The sequence below is a fragment of the Petromyzon marinus genome, chromosome 52, assembly GCF_048934315.1.
Source record: "Petromyzon marinus isolate PM22_M1 ecotype Great Lakes invasive population chromosome 52, UKy_Petmar_22M1.pri1.0, whole genome shotgun sequence".
Lineage (NCBI taxonomy): Eukaryota > Metazoa > Chordata > Hyperoartia > Petromyzontiformes > Petromyzontidae > Petromyzon > Petromyzon marinus.
Genome location: NC_133718.1, coordinates 1,317,877 through 1,337,944, shown reverse-complemented (window position 1 = coordinate 1,337,944; position 20,068 = coordinate 1,317,877). Strand labels below are relative to the sequence as shown.

General features: G+C 48.8%; 1 protein-coding gene across 1 annotated transcript in view; it reads right to left on the bottom strand.

Moving 5' to 3' along the window:
- Positions 1-20,068, bottom strand: part of LOC116953503 (YTH N6-methyladenosine RNA binding protein C2) — a 62,471-nt gene that overhangs the window by 20,496 nt on the left and 21,907 nt on the right. The window contains exons 14-24 of the mRNA XM_076075105.1: positions 18,371-18,546; positions 15,563-15,659; positions 14,376-14,463; positions 11,499-11,579; positions 10,421-10,503; positions 9,111-9,216; positions 7,663-7,782; positions 6,581-6,853; positions 5,491-5,617; positions 3,403-3,608; positions 41-239 (exon numbers count right to left, since the gene is read on the bottom strand). Of these exons, the coding sequence (XP_075931220.1) occupies positions 41-239; positions 3,403-3,608; positions 5,491-5,617; positions 6,581-6,853; positions 7,663-7,782; positions 9,111-9,216; positions 10,421-10,503; positions 11,499-11,579; positions 14,376-14,463; positions 15,563-15,659; positions 18,371-18,546 (1,556 nt within the window). The remainder of the gene's footprint in view (positions 1-40; positions 240-3,402; positions 3,609-5,490; positions 5,618-6,580; positions 6,854-7,662; positions 7,783-9,110; positions 9,217-10,420; positions 10,504-11,498; positions 11,580-14,375; positions 14,464-15,562; positions 15,660-18,370; positions 18,547-20,068) is intronic.

The window sequence follows — 20,068 nt, the reverse complement described above, 5'->3', positions numbered from 1 at the left end:
CGGCGTCGTCGCCGGTGGCACCGGCCCGCGGCGTTCATACCGTGCGTCGATGACGGTCCCTGGAGGGCGGAGGCGGGAAGGCGAGAGGGGCCGGCGAACAGAGCCACCGCCACGGGGCTCACGGCCGTGACGCAGCGAGCGCTTGCCAGGCGGTGCACTCGCGTCATCTCGCCGAACACCAGCCAGTCGGTGGGAAGCGCCGCCAATCCCTCGGGAATGCCCTCCTCCGAGGGGGAGGGCTGCGCACGATAAGGGGACACGATAGCGGGAGAGGGCAGGGGGTGGGAAAGCAGAGACGCCGACGTTTAAAACATCACGTGTTCGCGAACCACGTCGTCTCATCAGTTACTCCAATACTGTCTCATCCACTCCGTTGACCTTTGTGCAGCAGCGTCCTTGCAATAAATTCAAATGCTTCCAATTGGCGCTCATCAACTCTGTGTGCCATTTCACTGAATAATGCCGCCGCTTACGACGACTGTGCGCACGAATGCCTTAGCCGCCCCGCTCCCCTGCTTAAACGCTGAGCCTTTATTCTTTTTGGAAAACCTTCAAACATTTAAGCATATCCGAGTTAATTTGTATTAATTTTTTCCCCGGTTTCATCCCAACTGCTGTAAGCATCATGAATTGAGACAAAGAATCCGTTCAGACCTCACGCAAAGTTTAACCTGTACAGAGTTATTGTAATGCGAGTCAAGTTCAGTTTGTGTAACTGGGTGAGGTCGAAGGTGACTCTCATTTGCAAGACCACCCTGGGTCACCAAAATAACAAATAGCAAAACCACACCAAAAAAAGTTTAAGGTACAGCAATGATACAAAAATAAAGGCAGAGCAGCATCAACAACTGTCTCGTGAGCAACCCAGAAACACTGTATGAACATAAATCAATAGTAAACAAGAAAATCCACTCCTGTGTTTTTTCTCGGTAGCCCGGTTTTCTCCCAAACAAAGCCAAACACTCCAGTACAATAAAGGACAGACGACGATCGTGTGGGCCAACAGTGGGACCGGGCAGTCCTCCCACCACCTTCAAATACCTGCAATGTGATCAGTGTGCGCTGAAGTATGGTCAAACACCCGCTATGACCAACATAATAGTGTATGAAGGTCTTCATCCAACAGTGGGCTGACAAAGGAGCTGTAAATTATTAGCGTTAACTTAAATAATAGATCGTGGTTAGCGTGGCTGGTTAGCATGCTGGCTGGCTTGCTGGTTAGCGCACCGGCCTTGCACTCCAGAGGGTCGCCTGTTCGATTCCATAACCCAGGGGCGGGAATTGAAACAAAGTTCCTTTTATCCCCCCCCCACTCCTACCGCCAACCTCCGCCACCTGTGTGGTGGGGTAAAGTGTGGGTACTCACACCTCTTCTAAAAACATAGTGGCCAGCGTGGAAGACAAGGCCAAAAATAGCCTTGACAAGAACCCTCGGGGGCTCCCTCGAGAGAAGGCCTCTTCCAAGGACGTGACCAAGCAATTGCAGCGCTGCATCCTTACCTTTCATAACAATAATAATCGCTGCACTCTCCCGGACAAAAAATAAACATTACCAAAACAAATACTTCCAGATGAGTTAAGATAAAAACACACAAAGTAAAAAAAAAATCCCCATGGGGTCTCGAGAATCTGCCACCCTCATTCTCCATCCACTTTTGACCCATCAATTTCCGCAAATGCAATATTTATGTCTGCAGGGTGCGGCTACTAACACGAGAATAAAAAAGCTCATTCTTTTTCGATTTAAAGCTTTCGTGACTGCAAGGATTCATCTTCTTTGGTTATTTCGGTAAAGTCACGTAGAATGAGAATAAAATAATAAATTGATAAAATAAAATAACACAATAATATTCTCACGACGTTTCGGCCACAACACAAGTGGCCTTCATCAGGTGAAGGGACGAGACTGTCTGGAGGACAGCGCTGTCCTACCAGACAGTCTCGTCCCTTCACCTGATGAAGGCCGCTTGTGTTGTGGCCGAAACGTCGTGAGAATATTATTGTGTTATTTTATTTTATCAATTTATTATTTTATTCTCATTCTACGTGACTTTACCGAATGAACCAAAGAAGATGAAAGCTCATTCTATTTAGGCAAGTGGCTTGTGGCCATGCGCATATCACAACAGTCACTCCAGAACATAATACCATACAATAACATTGGCATTTAATCGATTAAACTGAACTAAGTTGTATCTTACCAGGTAAGTCCCAATGAGCTAGCTCTTTTGCAGAAGCGACCTGGCCACAAATGAAAGCTAAACTAAGTGGCTATCATGTGAAAATGTATTGCAGCGACCACGGGGAGAACATGCAAACTCCAAATATACATGTGTCAAGGTCAAGATGGAACCCACGACCTCATGCATACCAGATAAGGTAGTTACCATCGCGCATATTGTACAGGCCATCATGTCAATCCACTGCTGGATGAGGGCCTCCGCACACCGTGCTGGCCAATGCACGGTTGGTTAGGCGGGGGAAGGGGTGGACAGGACAGTTAATGATATATCACTCACCACTCATGTTAGTAGTTAGGCATGGCTTGGCACTGAATTCAGGCTGCTGCTGGGTTCATATCGAAGTGCATTAAGCACTGTGCAACTACTCCACGTGGTTATACGATCTGCTGCACGTCAGGATAACACGATGCCACCAGAACAATTGTAATGTAACCACGAAAATGTATCTTTCCTCACAAAGAAGACAAAGAAAAAATTCCCCATACAACCTGAACAGACTGATTGGGGCAAGCGCTGTAAGTGACCGCCATGAGGGGGTGGGTGGCCACCATCATGTCCGGCCACCTTTGTCTCACCAGTGCTGATGTTTACACACGTTGACCTAGGGGAGGCCCAGGACCGGTTCAAATATTTGCCACTGATATTGGTGATGAGCAGGAATTGAACTCAGGTCGCCAGGTTCATAGCGCAGTGTGCTAACCACTACACTAATGCTCCCTACACTCATAATCACACACCTACACTCGTACACAAACTTAAACGAAAAAAATATCCCCATATAGCCTGAACAGACTGTTGGGACAAGTACTGTTAGCAAACATCTATAAAGGCTGGAACGGCACACTAAGCAGGGGGTGGCCAACACCACACCTTGCCACCTTTGTCTCCCAAGTGACGATGTTTACACACCGCACCAAGTACTCATTTCAGGCCGAGTCGACCTAGGGGAGGCCCATGACCGATTCAGATAATCGTCACTGGTGTTGGCCATGAGGCGGAATCGAACTCGGACAGCACAAACTCCAGGCAACAGAAAGTCTCCCGAGTCGGGAATCAAACCCTTCTGGCTACGAGGTTCGACCTTATCCCCCCAACTGCGCCGCTCCAGTCTTCCCCCCTGCCACGGACGGAGCTGCAGGACACGCACGCAAGGTGGTACCTTCTTGAAGCCGGGCTGGTCGAGCACGGAGGAAGGGTGGAGGCGCACCCTACGCTCGAGCTGCGTGGTGAGCGTTTGGGTGGTGCGATCCACGTGGATCACGTTGGGGTAGAGCCCCGCCACCAGCGCCGCCTTCACCACCGGCCAGTTCTCCGAGTTCGTGTTGAGGTCGCGGATGTCGCCCCCGCCTCTCGCCCGCACGAAACCTGACGTGCGATTATTATTATTATTAGTGGTGGTATGACTTGTCAGTGACGCTGGTTTACACAGGAAAGATTATTTTAAAACTTAACAGTAAAAACATTTATTTGACCAGTTAAGGCCCCACTGAACTATATAGCTATTTTTCAGACGCAACCTGGCCACAAATGATAGCGCAACAGTGGCTTATCATCATGCAGAAATTTATAGCAGTAGCCAAATACTCTAAAAGTGTAATATTGATGCTAAATGTGGAGGGAAAAACTGGAGGACCTGGAGAAAAATCCGCACGACCACGGGGAGAGAGACACGCAAGCTCCATATATACAGCAGCAGGCATCAGGGTCGGAATCGAACCCACGACCTCCTGCAAAACCAGCGAGGTAGTTAAAATATTGCCACCGTGGCACAGAAGGGTCCTGCCAAGTTTTTTCAGTAGAGGTGCGATGATGTTGCTGCTGTGTGTGTGATCCCAATTGAGTAATTTATAGGTAAACTAGCAGTTGTTTCCCATTCTTCGCACGTAAATTAATAGTTTAGTCCAACTTTTAAGTTTATTCAATGAACGAATATAGACGATGATGTTGCATGGTTCTTTGCGTTACCCAAAAAACAACGAGTGATTTTGGCAACTCGGGAAGGGAATGACGTGGCGAGCTGAAAATAGTCGCGTTCACTTAGACATTGCAGAGACAGAAGCTGTGCAAATGTCATGACGTCAGAGCTCAGCGTTGGGATAGTTTTTGCCGCGGGTTGACGCCACACACTTCATGGTCATTTCCCCCCCAAAATACACAAGTCTATTTTTATACTTTTTCCACTGTGTACATTATGGGAGCTACCCACATGCCAAATTTCAAGTTTGTAGCATGTTGGGAAGTATGCTAAACATTTCGAACAGACACATCCACAAATTTCCTATTTTTATATAGATTGTTTTACAGCATTGGGATGTTTGATCAATATCAGTTACATTTTATGTTTATATTTATTGACTTACTATGGGAGGAAATCAGAGAAACCAGATGAAACCGTAAAAACATATAAACTGCACACAGAAAGTGCAAATTTTCAACAATAAGAAGAGACAGACTACAAATATAGTTGGAGTTTTTTTTCTTAAATCCATCCTCAATATCATTCCTATCGTGCTATAAGTATTGTGACGTGAGATGCGTAATCCATTCAGAAGTCTCTCAACCTTTCGTGACGGAGAACGACCAATGGAGGCGGATATCACAGAGCTACAACAGAGCTCCATTTCAAGTGACCTCCGGTTCACACCCACTCTGTTATATTAGAGTAATCTTCGTTGCACGACGGTCAAACTGAAATGTAAAATTCTCAAGAGCTGCAATTTTAGCCAAATTAAGTGCAGAAGCAAATTTATTGGATTTTTTTGTGTGCAGTCATTTGGAGACCAAACTTGCTACACTTGAGAAGCCAGTTTAATCACAACTCAGTCTGTGAGGCTATGGATCTCTTTGTAATGTCTATGGGTCTCTGTAAATCTATGGGTCTCTATGCGAGTCATGAGTAGCCGGGATGAGACCTTTAGCTTCCCTACACTTGAGAACCCGGTATTATTACAACTCAGTCTGTGTGAGACTATGGATCTCAATCTAATGTCTATGGGTCTCCGTAAATCTATGGGCCTCTATGCGAGTCTGAGCGCCTATGCGAGTCTACGGGTATCTATGTGAGTCTATCGGTCTCTGTGTTAGTCATAAGTAGCCGGGCTAAGACCAAGAACTCGCTACACTTGAGAACCCAGTTTAATCAGACAGGAAGCCGAAACCTGGATTGGAACCGCAGGATCACAGCGGCGCCGGCTGGGCGCTCTGAAACTTTCCGAGCCACTCGCGTCGACGATGCAGCCCGTCTTACCGGACGCACGCAGCTGACCCAACAGCTGCGACCTCATGCCGAAGATCATCTCCATGGTGCCCTGGCTCAGGAAGCTTCGCTCGCAGAACGAGCGCTCCCAGCCGTCGCCGCACGCCTTCTGCCACGCCTGGCAGGACGGAGACACAGAGACAGCGCACCAGAAATTAACTTCTCAGTGACGGGGCAAGTTTGGTTTTTTTCCCACAGTGTCTTTGTTTTTATATTCTTAGTTTTTTCGGTAAAGTCACGTTGAAGAGAAACAACAAAATAATAAAATATATATAAAACAATAAAAATTTCTCACGACGTTTCGACCATAACTCAAACGGTCGTTTGAGTTTTTTTGGTAAAGTCACGTTATATTTTTTATTATTTTGTTGTTTCTCTTCAACGTGACTTTACCGAAAAAACTAAGAATATGAATTACTGCAGTCACGAAAGCTTTAAATCAAAAGTGTCTTTGTTCTTTAGCAAAGAGGCGGTGACGTGGCCCAGCAGGAGTGCGCTCGGCACTTGGAGCAGAGGTTCACGGTTCAAATCCGGCGGGCCATCCCTGATTTTTGGTTGCGAGATGTTAACTACCTCGCCTGGTTTAAAGGATGTCGTGGGTTTGCGCCTGACCCTGATGCCTGCTGTATATTTGGAGTTTGCATGTTCTCCCCGTGGTCGTGTGAAATCTTCTCCGGCTTTTCTCTCCACATCTAGAAACATGTATTTCTAGTATTTGGCTGCAAAAAATTTCCACATGATAAGCCACTTCATTGGGTTATCATTTGCGGCCAGGTCCCTTCTGAAAAAATAAGCTATATCGCTCAGTGGGCCTCACTTGGTAAAATATTTTTTTGTTACTGCGGTGTGTATTAATCGTAAAATACACGCCACCTGCCTTAGTGGACGTTACAGATACCCTCGGACGTCTTAAAAAAAATGGGTAGGCCATTGTATGCCTGCGTCATGCTGCCTGTGCGTCATGCTCCAAAATGCGCCGTTTTCAAAATATTACACCACAACTGGGATCACACGTACAGGAGCAAAATCGATGCCCACTATAGGCAGACTAATCCCCAACCGCTACCTGTGCCACCCCCACCTGGAATGCCCGGAGCAGGGCCATGTGATCGCTGAACGTGGAGGCGGCGAGCTTCTTGCGCGAGTAGGCGGCGGCGCGTTTGTGCGCCGGCTGGCTGGGCAGCGTGAAGGGGTCGCGGTAGGCGAGCGAGCAGGCGATGGTGAGCACCGGGTCGAGGCACTTGAGCACGACGCCGTAGAGCACCATCTTGCCCAGGTGAGGCTCCACGGGCAGGTCTGATAGGTGATGACCCAGTTCCGTCAAGTCCTCCCAGTTGTCCATCGCGTCGATCGCCTGCGTGTGTGCACGAACATGCGCGTGTCCGAGTTCGTGCCTGTGCGTCGTTAGCCATGGCACTTGGGTCTGCCCCGTGACTTCCTTCCAGTGGGCGTTCCGACACTTCACGTGGCCTTAAAAAGCACCGTGGTGATGTCACCGCCACTCGGTGGCGAACGGCAGTTGTTGTCGTCGTCATTAGTGGTAGCGCAGTTGTTATCGTGCGAACCACGAACCCGGCGACCCGAGTTTGATTCCCGCTCGCGGCCAACAACGCTGACGATTATCTGAACCGATCCTGAGCCTCCTCGAAATGGCCTAAAATGAGTACCAGGTGCAGTGTGCAAACATAACTACTCGGGAGACAAAGATGGCCAGGTGTGGTGCTGGCAACCCACCCCCATGTGTGCAGTGCCGGCTTTCATGTATGCTTGCTAACAGCCCTTGCCCCAAAATGTCTGATAAGACTATATGGGGGATCTTTGTCTCTTGTGTCGTTGGCACACTTGCTTTACGAACCCAGCAACCAGGGTTTGTTTTGATCGCCGTATATTGCGACTCAACTGGTTGTTGGGTCAGGCCACGTGAATTTGCACACACACGGGGGACAATTATTTCGTTTGACCGTGTCAGGCAGTGGAGGGTTTTTAACGTCACAAACGTGGCCAGACCGCGACACGGCCTAAACCCAGACAACAACAACAACAACAAAATAAATCGCGAACCAGCAACTGCTGGAAGGCGATGTTACAAACAGAGAGACGAGAGGCAACACGGGCGCCGTCGTCTGGGCGAGGCTTTGCGAAGGCCGCCCCTCCCCACCGCACCTTGAGGATCTGCAGGGCGTTGCGGACGATGAGATTGGGCGGGGGATCCGGAGCCTTGGCCAGGAACTCGGCGATCGGCATGCAGGTCGGCGCGAGCAGCTTGGTGTGCAGGCACAGCTCCTGCAGCAGCAGCAGCAGGGGCAGCAGCAGCAGCAGCAACAGCAGCAGCAGGGGCAGCAGCAGCAGCAGCAGGGGCAGAGGTGGTGCAGGTGATCCGCAAAACAAATAGCACCATGACGGCACCACCCTCCCGTTTCTACTTTATTATTTAAAAGCGTTGGAATAATAACACTTTCGTTTTGTATTAGCGTCATTTATGCTAATAGCATCCTATAACGCTACACATTAATGATTTATAAGGACCAAATCCCTTATAAACCCACTACCAGAAAATGAAAACCCTATTACCAGGAAAAATCTAAAATGAATAAAGGAATGAATAAATGGCACCACCACGAAAAGCACAAACACCAACGTGACAACGCAACCTATAAAACATCACAACTTCAAAACGGTCGTCTTTTCACTTTGGTTTCTACGCGGTGGTTATCGCTTGGTGGGCAGTGCGGATCATTATCCACTATATTTCACGACAGTCTAGATTCTCCTATAACACGTGTTTTCATGACGTGAATTGGGCATAATTCGACGAATGCACGCATTAAGGAACGCATTTTTTAATAACGCGGATGCGAATTGAATATAACGCAATCCAGCGAACGGAACTACGTCGCGTGAGTAGGAACAAGCGGTTTGCACGGCTGCCTCGGCGTAGCATCGCACAAGGTGCCGGGATGCTGCTGGAATAGTATATTCTAGCAAATCAACCTGATGATGCTGGAACGTAATTACCAGCTAAAGGTCATACTCAATTTGTAATTGTTGTGGATTTACTCTTCAACACACCGGTGGGCTGAAGTAGTAACTAATTGGCACGTTTTGTTCATGTGACAAACCTTACTGGCTGTGTCGGATGGAGGAGGGTGTATGACACGCGTTGCTATTATGCTTACGTGGCGACCTGAACCAAATTTTATTATTAATTGTTAATTATCCCCACTGTACACAATGCAAACCGTTTCCTACACTCACGTTATACGCATCATACTGTATGCGTTAGTTTCCGCGATCTGACAAGATTTGGCGCATTCCGGGCACTCTTGGTCAGAGGCTATAATGCTGCTAATGATGATGATGAAGATGGCGATGAGGAAGATGGCGATGATGAACGTTTATCCCTGGGACGCTGAAGACAGGCACAGCGAGACGAGCGTCACGCCGCTGACGGTGTCCACCGGCCGTGGCTTCATGAGGACCGTCGAAAAAGCTGTTTAGGATGGGGGCCTACGTCAGCCTGAAGGCCCTCGACGGCACGCGATGCCGCCCCCACCCCCCCCCCCCCCCCCCGGGTGCGCCTTCTGGCTGTCTGTGGCCTGCGTCGTTCGTACCTGCAGTGGCTCTCGAAGCAGCTCGGGGGTCTGGAACTCCAGCATGTTCTGGAAGCGCACCTTGCTGAACAGGTGGAAGCAGATGCCGGGGCGACACCTCCCAGCCCTGCCCGACAAAACATAATAAAGACAAAAATTCCCCATTTTTAGCCCACGCATTCATTGTTTCTACAAATCATGCTGTGCATGCGGTCTACGGGACCAATACTTCCGTCTCATCCACGCTGTGTCCCACCACTCACAAGTGCGGGTCGCAACAACACAAAGATTCCCAATTGAGTCGCAATACACGGCAATGAAAACAAACCCGGGTTGCTCGGTTCGTAGCGCACGCGTGCTAATGACAGAAATACAAAGATCCCCCGTATAGCCTTTAACAGACGGCAAGAGTAAGCGCTGTTAGAGAGCACCTATGAAGGAGGTGAGTGGTCAACACCACGCCCGGCCACCTTTGCCTCCCCCAGTGGCGATGTTTACACACCGCACCACATACTCATTTGAGGCTAAGTCGATCTAGGGGAGGCGCAGGAACGGTTTAGATAATCGTCACTGCTGTTGACCGTGAGCGGGAACCGAACCAGGGTCGTCAGGTTCATAGCGCAACGCGCCAACCCCTACACTACGACACACTCACTCACCTACTCAGCTACCTTATAAGCGCACAGCATAATCTTTCCGAAATTTTTCCATTTTGTTTCCATTTTTCCATTGCCCCCGTGCAGTGACCCACCGCATCCCCCGCACCCTCAACATAACAAAGGACGGATTAACTTAGCCCCGTACCCCATCAATGTCCCTTATTTGGCTCCTCCCCCCCTCCCTTAACCTGTATTTAAGCTCGAGGCTCTCAGAGCCTCCCCACTTGATGCGGCGATCTTGCTGTGACTGTTCCACCTGAAGACGGAAGCTTGTGTTGCCTCCGAAACGTCGTGATTTAATTGTTTTATTTTATTTTACCTACGTGACTTTACCGAAAAAAACCAAAGCGTATGAACACTGACCCACTTCGCTTCTTCCATCGCACTTTTCCGCTTTGAAATTCACTCTCCCATCATCTCTTTTGCCCCGATGCGCTTGCAGCCGGAACGATGCAAACGGTGGTGTTGTTGTGGCAACCGTCGCTCCACTCGGGAGCTACTGACAGCCCGCTCTGTGATGAGTCACCTTGTACCAGATGAGATGGCGTCTAAGACGATGCATATATGTACGTATGTACGTTGACCTTCTTTCGCAACGTACGGAGGCAACCATGCTAATCCGAGGTGCCAACCGTGCCAACCGTGTTGATGTACACCTGTGTAAACCCATACCTGCCCCTCCTCTGGAGGCTGCTGGCCTGGGAAATCCAGACCGTCTTGAGCATGGTGACTGAGGTGAGCGCGTCGTACGATTTCTGCGGAGAGGACGGGCGCACAGTCACCATGAGCAGCCAAACGTTACCACCTCCGCCGCTTTCTCTCCTAAAATATATACATCATTTATTATTCTGCTTGTTTACCCAGGGAATCATCACTCGGTCTCAACAAACTCTTTCTCAGCAGGGTCCTGCTAAGTATTCGCAAAAGGGGGGGTGGGGGGGACGATATTGCTACCTGAAATTTCAATTTGAGTAGTTTAACACGTAGGCTTTCGCGACCAATATTATTCGTATGTACGCAATCTAACACAAAAAACGTTATTGTGAACCCAATTGAGTAATAATCTGCGCGGGGGGGGGGCGGTGATATAAAAAATTTGGCCGGTGAAGCCGGCACACAATGGCCTACTCATTTGGAATGACGTCACGGGGTCTTTAAGATTCCACAGAAGCAGTCGGGCGCGTGGAAATGTATCGGGTCATTACACACCCCGGTGATAACCAGGGTGGCCTGCCGGATTCGAACCATGAACCTCTGCTACTAGCGGCGAATGAGCTCGCTAGCGCCGGGCAGCGTGACCGCCCCCCAAGTGAAATGAGACCGATGATTAATGCCAGTGAAGTGGCGACGATCGAGCCGACGGGCGACTTTTGACGCAGACGTCTGACAGCAAACGCGGGAAGAATAGGACATTTAAGATTGCCATTTTCTTCAACATCAGTGGAAAGACCATGGAAGATGATAATAATAATTACATTTATATAGCGCTTTTAATTAAGGATCTCAAAGTGCTGTACAGGACACAGCAGCAGCAGATGCTCAGCATAAAAAGAGTATTACAAATACATAAAAAAAACAATTAACTAAATTAACAAAAAATGTAATACGCGGAAGCGTATAAATAGGTTTTGAGGGGCATTTTAAAAATGTCCACAGATTCAGAGATCCATGGAATCTTGAGGAACAGCGTTCCATCGCTGATGTGCGTGTGTGTGCGTGTATGTGCATGTATGTGAGTGCAGGTCAGCACCTCCTTCACTTTCCCCGAGTCGATGACGAACACCACGTCGTTCACCGTGATGCTGCTCTCCGCTATATTCGTCGACAGGATCTTGCGGAAGGGTTTGGGGTTAAAACAAAAATGAAAAGAGACGGAGCGAGCTGTAACCGCCTACACACACACACGTTCATCACCGTGAAAACAATCTTCTAAATCTAGACAGGATCGCACCGCTGAACGAAATAGTCCCATGGTTCAGTTTGCAAGCGCGAGTTCACGTTTCAAGTCGGTGTTAGAAAAATGTATATTTCATGGAAGCTGGTTCGTAAGTGTGAGTGTTCGTAAGTGTAGGTGTTCTTAAGTCATGTGTTCGTAAGTGCGGGTGTTCGTAAGTGCGGGTGTTCGTAAGTCGGGTGTTCGTAAGTCAGGTGTTCGTAAGTCAGGTGTTCATACGTGCGGGTGTTCGTAAGTGTGAGTGTTCGTAAGTCAGGTGTTCATAAGGGCGGGTGTTCGTAAGTCGGGTGTTCATACGTGCGGGTGTTCGTAAGTGTGAGTGTTCGTAAGTCAGGTGTTCATAAGGGCGGGTGTTCGTAAGTTGGGTGTTCGTAAGTCGGGTGTTCGTAAGTGCGGGTGTTCGTAAGTGCGGGTGTTCGTAAGTCGGGTGTTCGTAAGTCAGGTGTTCGTAAGTCAGGTGTTCATACGTGCGGGTGTTCGTAAGTGTGAGTGTTCGTAAGTCAGGTGTTCATAAGGGCGGGTGTTCGTAAGTCGGGTGTTCATACGTGCGGGTGTTCGTAAGTGTGAGTGTTCGTAAGTCAGGTGTTCATAAGGGCGGGTGTTCGTAAGTTGGGTGTTCGTAAGTCGGGTGTTCGTAAGTCGGGTGTTCGTAAGTGCGGGTGTTCGTACGTCGGGTGTTCGTAAGTGCGGGTGTTCGTACGTCGGGTGTTCGTAAGTGCGGGTGTTCGTACGTCGGGTGTTCGTAAGTGTGAGTGTTCGTAAGTCGGGTGTTCGTAAGTGTGGGTGTTCGTAAGTGTGGGTGTTCGTAAGTCGGGTGTTCGTAACTCGGGTGTTCGTAAGTCGGGTGTTCGTAAGTCGGGTGTTCGTAAGTCAGGTGTTCGTAAGTGCGGGTGTTCGTAAGTCGGGTGTTCGTAAGTGCGGGTGTTCGTAAGTCGGGTGTTCGTAAGTCGGGTGTTCGTAAGTGCGGGTGTTCGTAAGTCGGGTGTTCGTAAGTGCGGGTGTTCGTAAGTCGGGTGTTCGTAAGTGTGGGTGTTCGTAAGTCGGGTGTTCGTAAGTGTGGGTGTTCGTAAGTCGGGTGTTCGTAAGTCGGGTGTTCGTAAGTCGGGTGTTCGTAAGTGCGGGTGTTCGTAAGTCGGGTGTTCGTAAGTCGGGTGTTCGTAAGTCGGGTGTTCGTATGTGTGGGTGTTCGTAAGTGTGGGTGTTCGTAAGTCGGGTGTTCGTATGTGCGGGTGTTCGTAAGTGTGGGTGTTCGTAAGTCAGGTGTTCATAAGGGCGGGTGTTCGTAAGTTGGGTGTTCGTAAGTCGGGTGTTCGTAAGTCGGGTGTTCGTAAGTGCGGGTGTTCATAAGTGCGGGTGTTTGTAAGGCGGGTGTTCGTAAGTTGGGTGTTCGTAAGTCGGGTGTTTGTAAGGCGGGTGTTCGTAAGTGCGGGTGTTCGTAAGTGTGGGTGTTTGTAAGGCGGGTGTTCGTAAGTCAGGTGTTCGTACATGCGGGTGTTCATAAGTGCGGGTGTTCGTACGTCGGGTATTCGTAAGTCGGGTGTTCGTAAGTCGGGTGTTCGTATGTGCGGGTGTTCGTACGTCGGGTGTTCGTAAGTGCGGGTGTTCGTACGTCGGGTGTTCGTAAGTGTGAGTGTTCGTAAGTCGGGTGTTCGTAAGTGCGGGTGTTCGTAAGTGTGGGTGTTCGTAAGTCGGGTGTTCGTAAGTCGGGTGTTCGTATGTGCGGGTGTTCGTAAGTGTGGGTGTTCGTAAGTCGGGTGTTCGTAAGTCGGGTGTTCGTAAGTCGGGTGTTCGTAAGTCGGGTGTTCGTAAGTCGGGTGTTCGTAAGTGCGGGTGTTCGTAAGTCGGGTGTTCGTAAGTCGGGTGTTCGTAAGTGCGGGTGTTCGTAAGTGTGGGTGTTCGTAAGTGCGGGTGTTCGTAAGTGCGGGTGTTCGTAAGTGTGGGTGTTCGTACATGCGGGTGTTCGTAAGTGTGGGTGTTCGTAAGTCGGGTGTTCGTAAGTCGGGTGTTCGTATGTGCGGGTGTTCATAAGTGTGGGATTTGCATGTACAGGGCATTGCTTAGAAGCCTAAGCAACTCAGAGCGGCTGACATCACATTTCATCTCAATCATTCCAATGCCCTGCTAAAATGTAGCCAAGGAAACCCCCGGTGGCTCCGTTTGCGGTACGCTGGAGCGTACCGCAAACGGGAATTTGTCAGCAAGTAATGTGTAAGTTAATGCAACCACCCCAACTGCACACACGCAAATAAAACAAATCAGTTCAACAAACTTGAACAGACTTTGAACATTCGAGCTCAATGTATTATTACGCTGCTTTGCCCAGGAAAGCCTCGCTGGGTTTCAAGACTATTGTTCATGAGCGTTTCTGCAGTAGGGGCGCTATGTTGCTGCTGCTGTGTGTAATCCCAATTGAATCATTTGCAAGATAATTTTCTGCAAGCCATTTGGACGTTTGCCCACACCAGTAAAATGGTGTGCAGGGTCCTATTTACTATGGGAGAAAAATCTCCAACAACCCGGAGGAAACCCAATGCACAACAGGGGGGAGCCGGGAGTCGAACCCAGGATCTTTGTGCTGTGAGGCACGCGCGTTACCGCTGTGCTGCTGCCACCCTGGTGAACCAAAATAGGAACGACCAACGCCAGAGTAGAGAATGCGATAAAAATACGCACAATTTTGCGGGTTCCTGGCGGCACGCTCTTGAGCACTCTCCTCTGGTCACACGTCTGCATGTTGGAGTGAAGGGTGAACACGTGGTACCTGCCACAACAAGCGACGGAACTCTTGAGCGGTGCCCGGCGGCCGACGAGTCACGGCTTAAGCGGGGGCGGCCGCTGGATTTGAAACGTGAACCTCTGCAAACAAGCGGTGATCGCGCTACTGCTAGGCGGCGTCTAAACTAAACTATTTTTATTTTACCAGGTAAGGACCACTGAGCTATGCAGCTCTTTTTTAAAAGCAACCTGGCCACAAATGACAGCTCAACAAAGTGGCTTATCGTGTGGAAACATACTGCAGCCAAATACTATGAACGCACGTTGATTTTAAATGCGGGGGGAAAAACCGGAGGACCCGGAGAAAAATCCACGCAACCACGGGAAAAGAGACACACAAACTCAAAAATACACAGCAGGCGTCAGGGTCGGCATCGAGCCCACGACCTCCTGCATACGAGGCCAGCGAGGCAACATCACGCCCTCCTACCCACTCCATCTTATTTCGTATGACGCGCAATTTGCAATGCAAGAAGCCGGGGGGAAGGCAGCGAATTAAGTAAGTGAGCAATTGACCCCTTTCGGTGGGGACCAGTCTGGTTTGGGGCAGCGGGTCTGCTCCCCATCTTTCTATCCTCTGCATTTCAGAACCCGTTTAGTTTATGTTGACGTTGTGTACGTGCGTCAGAATGTGATATAATGGGCCCGTCCTTTGCCTCAATAAAAAAAAAGTACACGAGCAATTTGGACCAATTGGATTCAACTAGGAATATTTCAAGCATAGCTCTTCAGTAAATATCACAGACAGAGCTAAATAGAAGGGTCATGATCGCTGTAGCACATAGCGAGAGAGTTAGAGAAATGTGTGTCTGCGTGCAAGACGGCAACGCTCACAAGGCACTCAAGGTCAGAAAACAACGACGATCGTCGTCAACCGGCTACTGGACACCGGCCCATCGTACACACGGTACGAGTGCCAATGGCCATGCGCGCAAACGGATGGCTAACAGGGCCAAAAAACGCCACCAAGCTGCAGGGCACGAGCCTTACCCCCTCGCAAACGGGTACACGCGCACACCTGCCACAAGCAGCAGAAGCATCAGGTCACCCGTCAAGAGTCGGAAAGGTGGTTAAAGCGTACTCACTTGTGGCTCTGCTCCGCAAATCTTTTGTCGTCGCAGAGAATGAGGTCCCGCAGCGTGATGATCTCATCGTAGCCCGGCAAAAAAATCAGCACGGCTCCTGAACAACAACAGCAGCGCCAACAACAAACATCAACAAAGAGCTCAACGGTATTTGTTTAAAACTCTATCAGCTGAAGTTGAAAGCGTTGATGTACTAGTTCTCTCCATCTGTCCATGTCTGTCTGTAATTTGAAGGCATGATAACTCTTGAAAAGATGATTCAGTATGTGGCCATCGAACATGAAATAGGCGACGTTTCGGGCAACAGTTCTTCTTCGTAGCACGTGAACATGAATTGATCAAAGTGCTGGCCAATATTTGGAGGAGAAAAAACTGGGGCTTAGAGAAGGCAAGCGCCTCCATTTCGCCCCCCTCTCCCCGTCGTAACCTCGATCTGTCGCACCTCCTCTGACCCGTGACGTCACCTCGTGGCGTCATCCTCACCAACGCAACACGTACAACAATAATCGCAAGGGTGAAAAAAAAGCACGACAAGAATCCACGCGTACGTACGGTTCTTCTGCCTTGTTTTGACTTTTCCTTTTGCCTTTGTCATCGTTATCCTAACGTTTAATATGGGCAAGGCGTTCAATGGGCAAGGCGCTCGAGAGCACTCCAGAGCGCTCGTTCTGTTGAAAGATCTGTGAGCCCCTGAGGCTGCATCTTCATAACGGGAGCTAACGGGCAAAGGAGCTGCCTCGCCGAGCGGTAGGTGGGCGCCTCAAGATCCAGTCAATCGGAAGAGCAGCTGTAATACGATGAAATCAGACACCCGACAAAATCACCGATCAGAGATTTTCCCCCCCCCCATATATGGAAGTAGGCATGGTGTTGCCCATACATGGTCTTTGTGGATCGTGAATCGAGTGTTTAATAGTCTCGATTCAGCACAATCGATCCGGCAGTCGCTCAAAGTTGATCGGGCAAGCAACTTAAAAATGTCAATTCATTGCGATTCATTCGGGGACGCAACACGCCGGCGTTCATTGGCCGGTCGTGTCGTCGCGTCGTTGACGTCGCGTCGCACGGCTCCCGGCGTCCTGACGCACCGCTCAATAAGAGCTAACGCCCGCCCGCCTATGTAAGAGCGCCACGGCAGAGGGCTCTGCCCAGTGAAGGCACCCCGGGCTGTGCGGCGGCAGCTATGCACAGAGGGCCGATCTAAAAACTAACCCAATGGGGGAGCGGCGGGAAGGTGGCGATCCCGAAACGTCAAGCTTTAAAACATCCTTTAAAAATGCAACTGTTTTGTTATTTTACCAGGTAAGGCCCGTCAATCTCTGCAAACAAGTGGCGAACGCGCTACCGCTAGGCCATGTCTAAACTAAACTATTTTGTTACATTAGATCTCCTTTGCCAGTACCAAAATAAAATAATAGGGGTTTTTCCCCTTTTTTCTGGCAACAAAACTGAAGCCTTATTACAAAGAATCATGTGTGCATTAACCACAATACTTATGGTCAAAATGCAAAAAAAAACACTGATAACATATGCATTGTCCTTGAAACTGATTGGTCTACACCAGAGACGGGTTTGAGTTTTGTTGCCAGAAAAAGGGGGAAAAACCCGATTATTATATTTTGGTACTGGCAAAGGAGGTCTAATGATGTAGATGCTTACCCCGAGCCCTCATTACTTTGATAGTGGCATTGTTTTTGAGCTGTACGCCTATTGGCGTCCTCTGGTCTAGCACCAATTGAGACGAGGCTCAAAAGAAAACCGTCTCTGGTGCGGACCAATCAGTTTCAAGGACAAATGCATGTTATCAGAGTGTGTTTTTTATTTGCATTTCGACCACAAGTATTGTGGTTAATGCACACATGATGCCTTGTAAAAAGGTTTCAGTTTTGTTGCCAGAATAAAGGGGAAAAACCCTATTATTATACTATTTATATTTTTACCAGGTAAGGCCCACTGAGCTATGTAGCTCTTTTTCATAAGCGACCTGGCCACAAATGTTAGCTCAAGAAAGTGGCTTGTCATCAAGTGGAAATTTATAGCAGCAGATAAATGCATGTTGATTATAAATGTGGAGGGAAAAACCAGAGGACCCGGAGAAAAATCCACACAACCACAGGAAAAAACACGCAAACTCCAAATATACAGGTGTCAGGATCGGGATCGAACCCACAACCTCCTGCATATACTAGGCGAGGTATAAAGGAGGTTGATTGGTGGGCCCTAGACATTAATATAAACAACATTCAACGCATTTTCAAGCAAACATCTATAACATACCAATTATTTAAATTGGTATGTGAATGGGGGTGGGTAATCACCACCATCGCCCTCCATCCCTTGGATCCGCTGCCGTCTGGGGAACCACAGCACTGCGCTTTCTCAAGCTATACACCAGAGGGTTGCAGTTCGAATCCAAGATCCCGTGACGTCATTCGCAAGTGCAGGCCACTGCGTACCGGTGTTATGATAATTATTTAGAGAATAAATAAAAAAACCTGCAAATTACTTATCTGGGATTATACAAAGCAGCGACCATTGCCCCTTATTGGCAGACTCATGCCCCGCTTACAGGCCAGGTGCCGAGTCACCTTGTGCGCACAGGGACAGCTGCCACTGGGTGTGCCCTTTCAAATGTGTTGTTGAGACGTGGCCATTGAAAGGCGCAAATCGGGTGTAAATCATTCCGAGAAGCCGCGGCGTAAAGGAGGGCAGCTGTATCAACAACAAATCATTCCCATCATAATAATTACGATCATCATCGCCGCCGCCGCCGCCGTCCGGCCGTCCGTCGCGGTGGACAGCACCCACCATCAGTGGAGCCCTGGCAGATCTGGTTGAGGAGGTGCAGGATGAGATCGAGGTCCACCTTGTCGTCGTCAAAGGTGTGGTGGTAGACGCTGAGCAGCTCGCGGTCCTCGGGGCTCAGCTCAGTGCTGGTGTTTGCCAGTGTGCTTTCATCAGGCCCCGCCTCGCCCACCGAAGCCCTGGGAGCCCGGGGGAGAAAAACAGGGGGTGAATTCAACTAAAACTCTTTTTATTTTGCCAGGTAAGGCCCACTGAGCTACACTGCTCTTTTTCAGAAGCGACCTGGCCACAAATGATAGGTCAACGAAGCGGCTTATCAGATGGAAATGCACAGCAGCCAAATACTCTAAATCAGGGGTCTCAAACTCAACTTACCTGGGGGCCGCTGGAGGTAGAGTCTGGGTGAGGCTGGGCCGCATCAAGTATTAAAAAAAAAGTACAACTGATCCAATCTTCTCAATCTTTATTGCTCTTTTGGATTAAATTGCTCTTGGTAAATTCGTTTTCTTTTGCGATTGCACATATCTGTCCTTTTTCCTTGTCTTTGTTTCTCTTGTAATAATCTATAACTTCTTCTTTATAATATTCAGGTTCTAACCACCATTTGGCTTTTGTTCTTGCCACTCATCTCATGCTATTTGCTATCCATGTAATTATTTTCCCTTTCCTATTGCAACACTCTGTTGTCTTTATCAGGTCACTGATTACTCTTGTTGAGTCCGCCCACTTCCTAAGTCCTCTGTACCTTGCACTGGGTGACAGGATATATTTTCCTTCCTCTTGGCATCACTCCGGAATCACATTTCAACCAAGTGACTAACGTTGCTAATTCGCGTTGGCTAACTTGGCAACAAACACCGGAAGCTGTCACGAGCCTGAGCTATGGGGGGGAAAAAATGATAATTAAAAAATAAATTAAAAATTGATGTAAAGTAGGGGGACACAAAATATCGTTCCGCGGGCCGCAATTGGCCCGCGGGCCACGAGTTTAAGACCCCTGCTCTAAATGCATCATAGGACCTCCTTTGCAAGTGTCAAAATACAGGGTGTTTGAAAAAGATGGACCCAATTTCAAAGCAGTATATTTCACGATGGTAACATGTTACAATTACACAAAAAGTTACAAACGGTTTAATGGGTTATCAGGTTTCACGAACCATTTTATAAATGCTCTATGTGCCCTCCACCTGCTGTACGGACAACATCGAGACGATAGTTGAATTCGTCCCAAACGCCTCTCTTCTCACGTTTTCCTCTGAGGTGCGTGGTTGCCCGTGCTCTTCCCCTTACATCAACAGCCTGCTTCCTTAAATTGCGGGTAACAACAACGAATGCTCTTTGACAATGGTGGATCAATGCCAAAATACCGTTGAAACACACGCTGCACCGCAAATACGGATTCAGTCTTGCTGAACTGCAGAACGCAAAACGCCTTGTGTTGCAAATGACTGAGGCTAGGAGCTGTTTGTGCGCTGGGAGAAGCATCTAGGGGTAATAATTTGAAACTCTATGCCCCGCCCGTGGTAAGAGTTTCGTTCATGGGCGGTTCATGGTTGCAGAGATACAGCGATTTCAAATCGGGTCCATCTTTTTTAAAACACCCTGTATAATAGGTTTTCCCCTTTTTTCTGGCAACAAAACAGGTGTTAAGATGATAAAACACCAAACTGAAACTTTTTGCAAGGAATCATGTCTGCATTA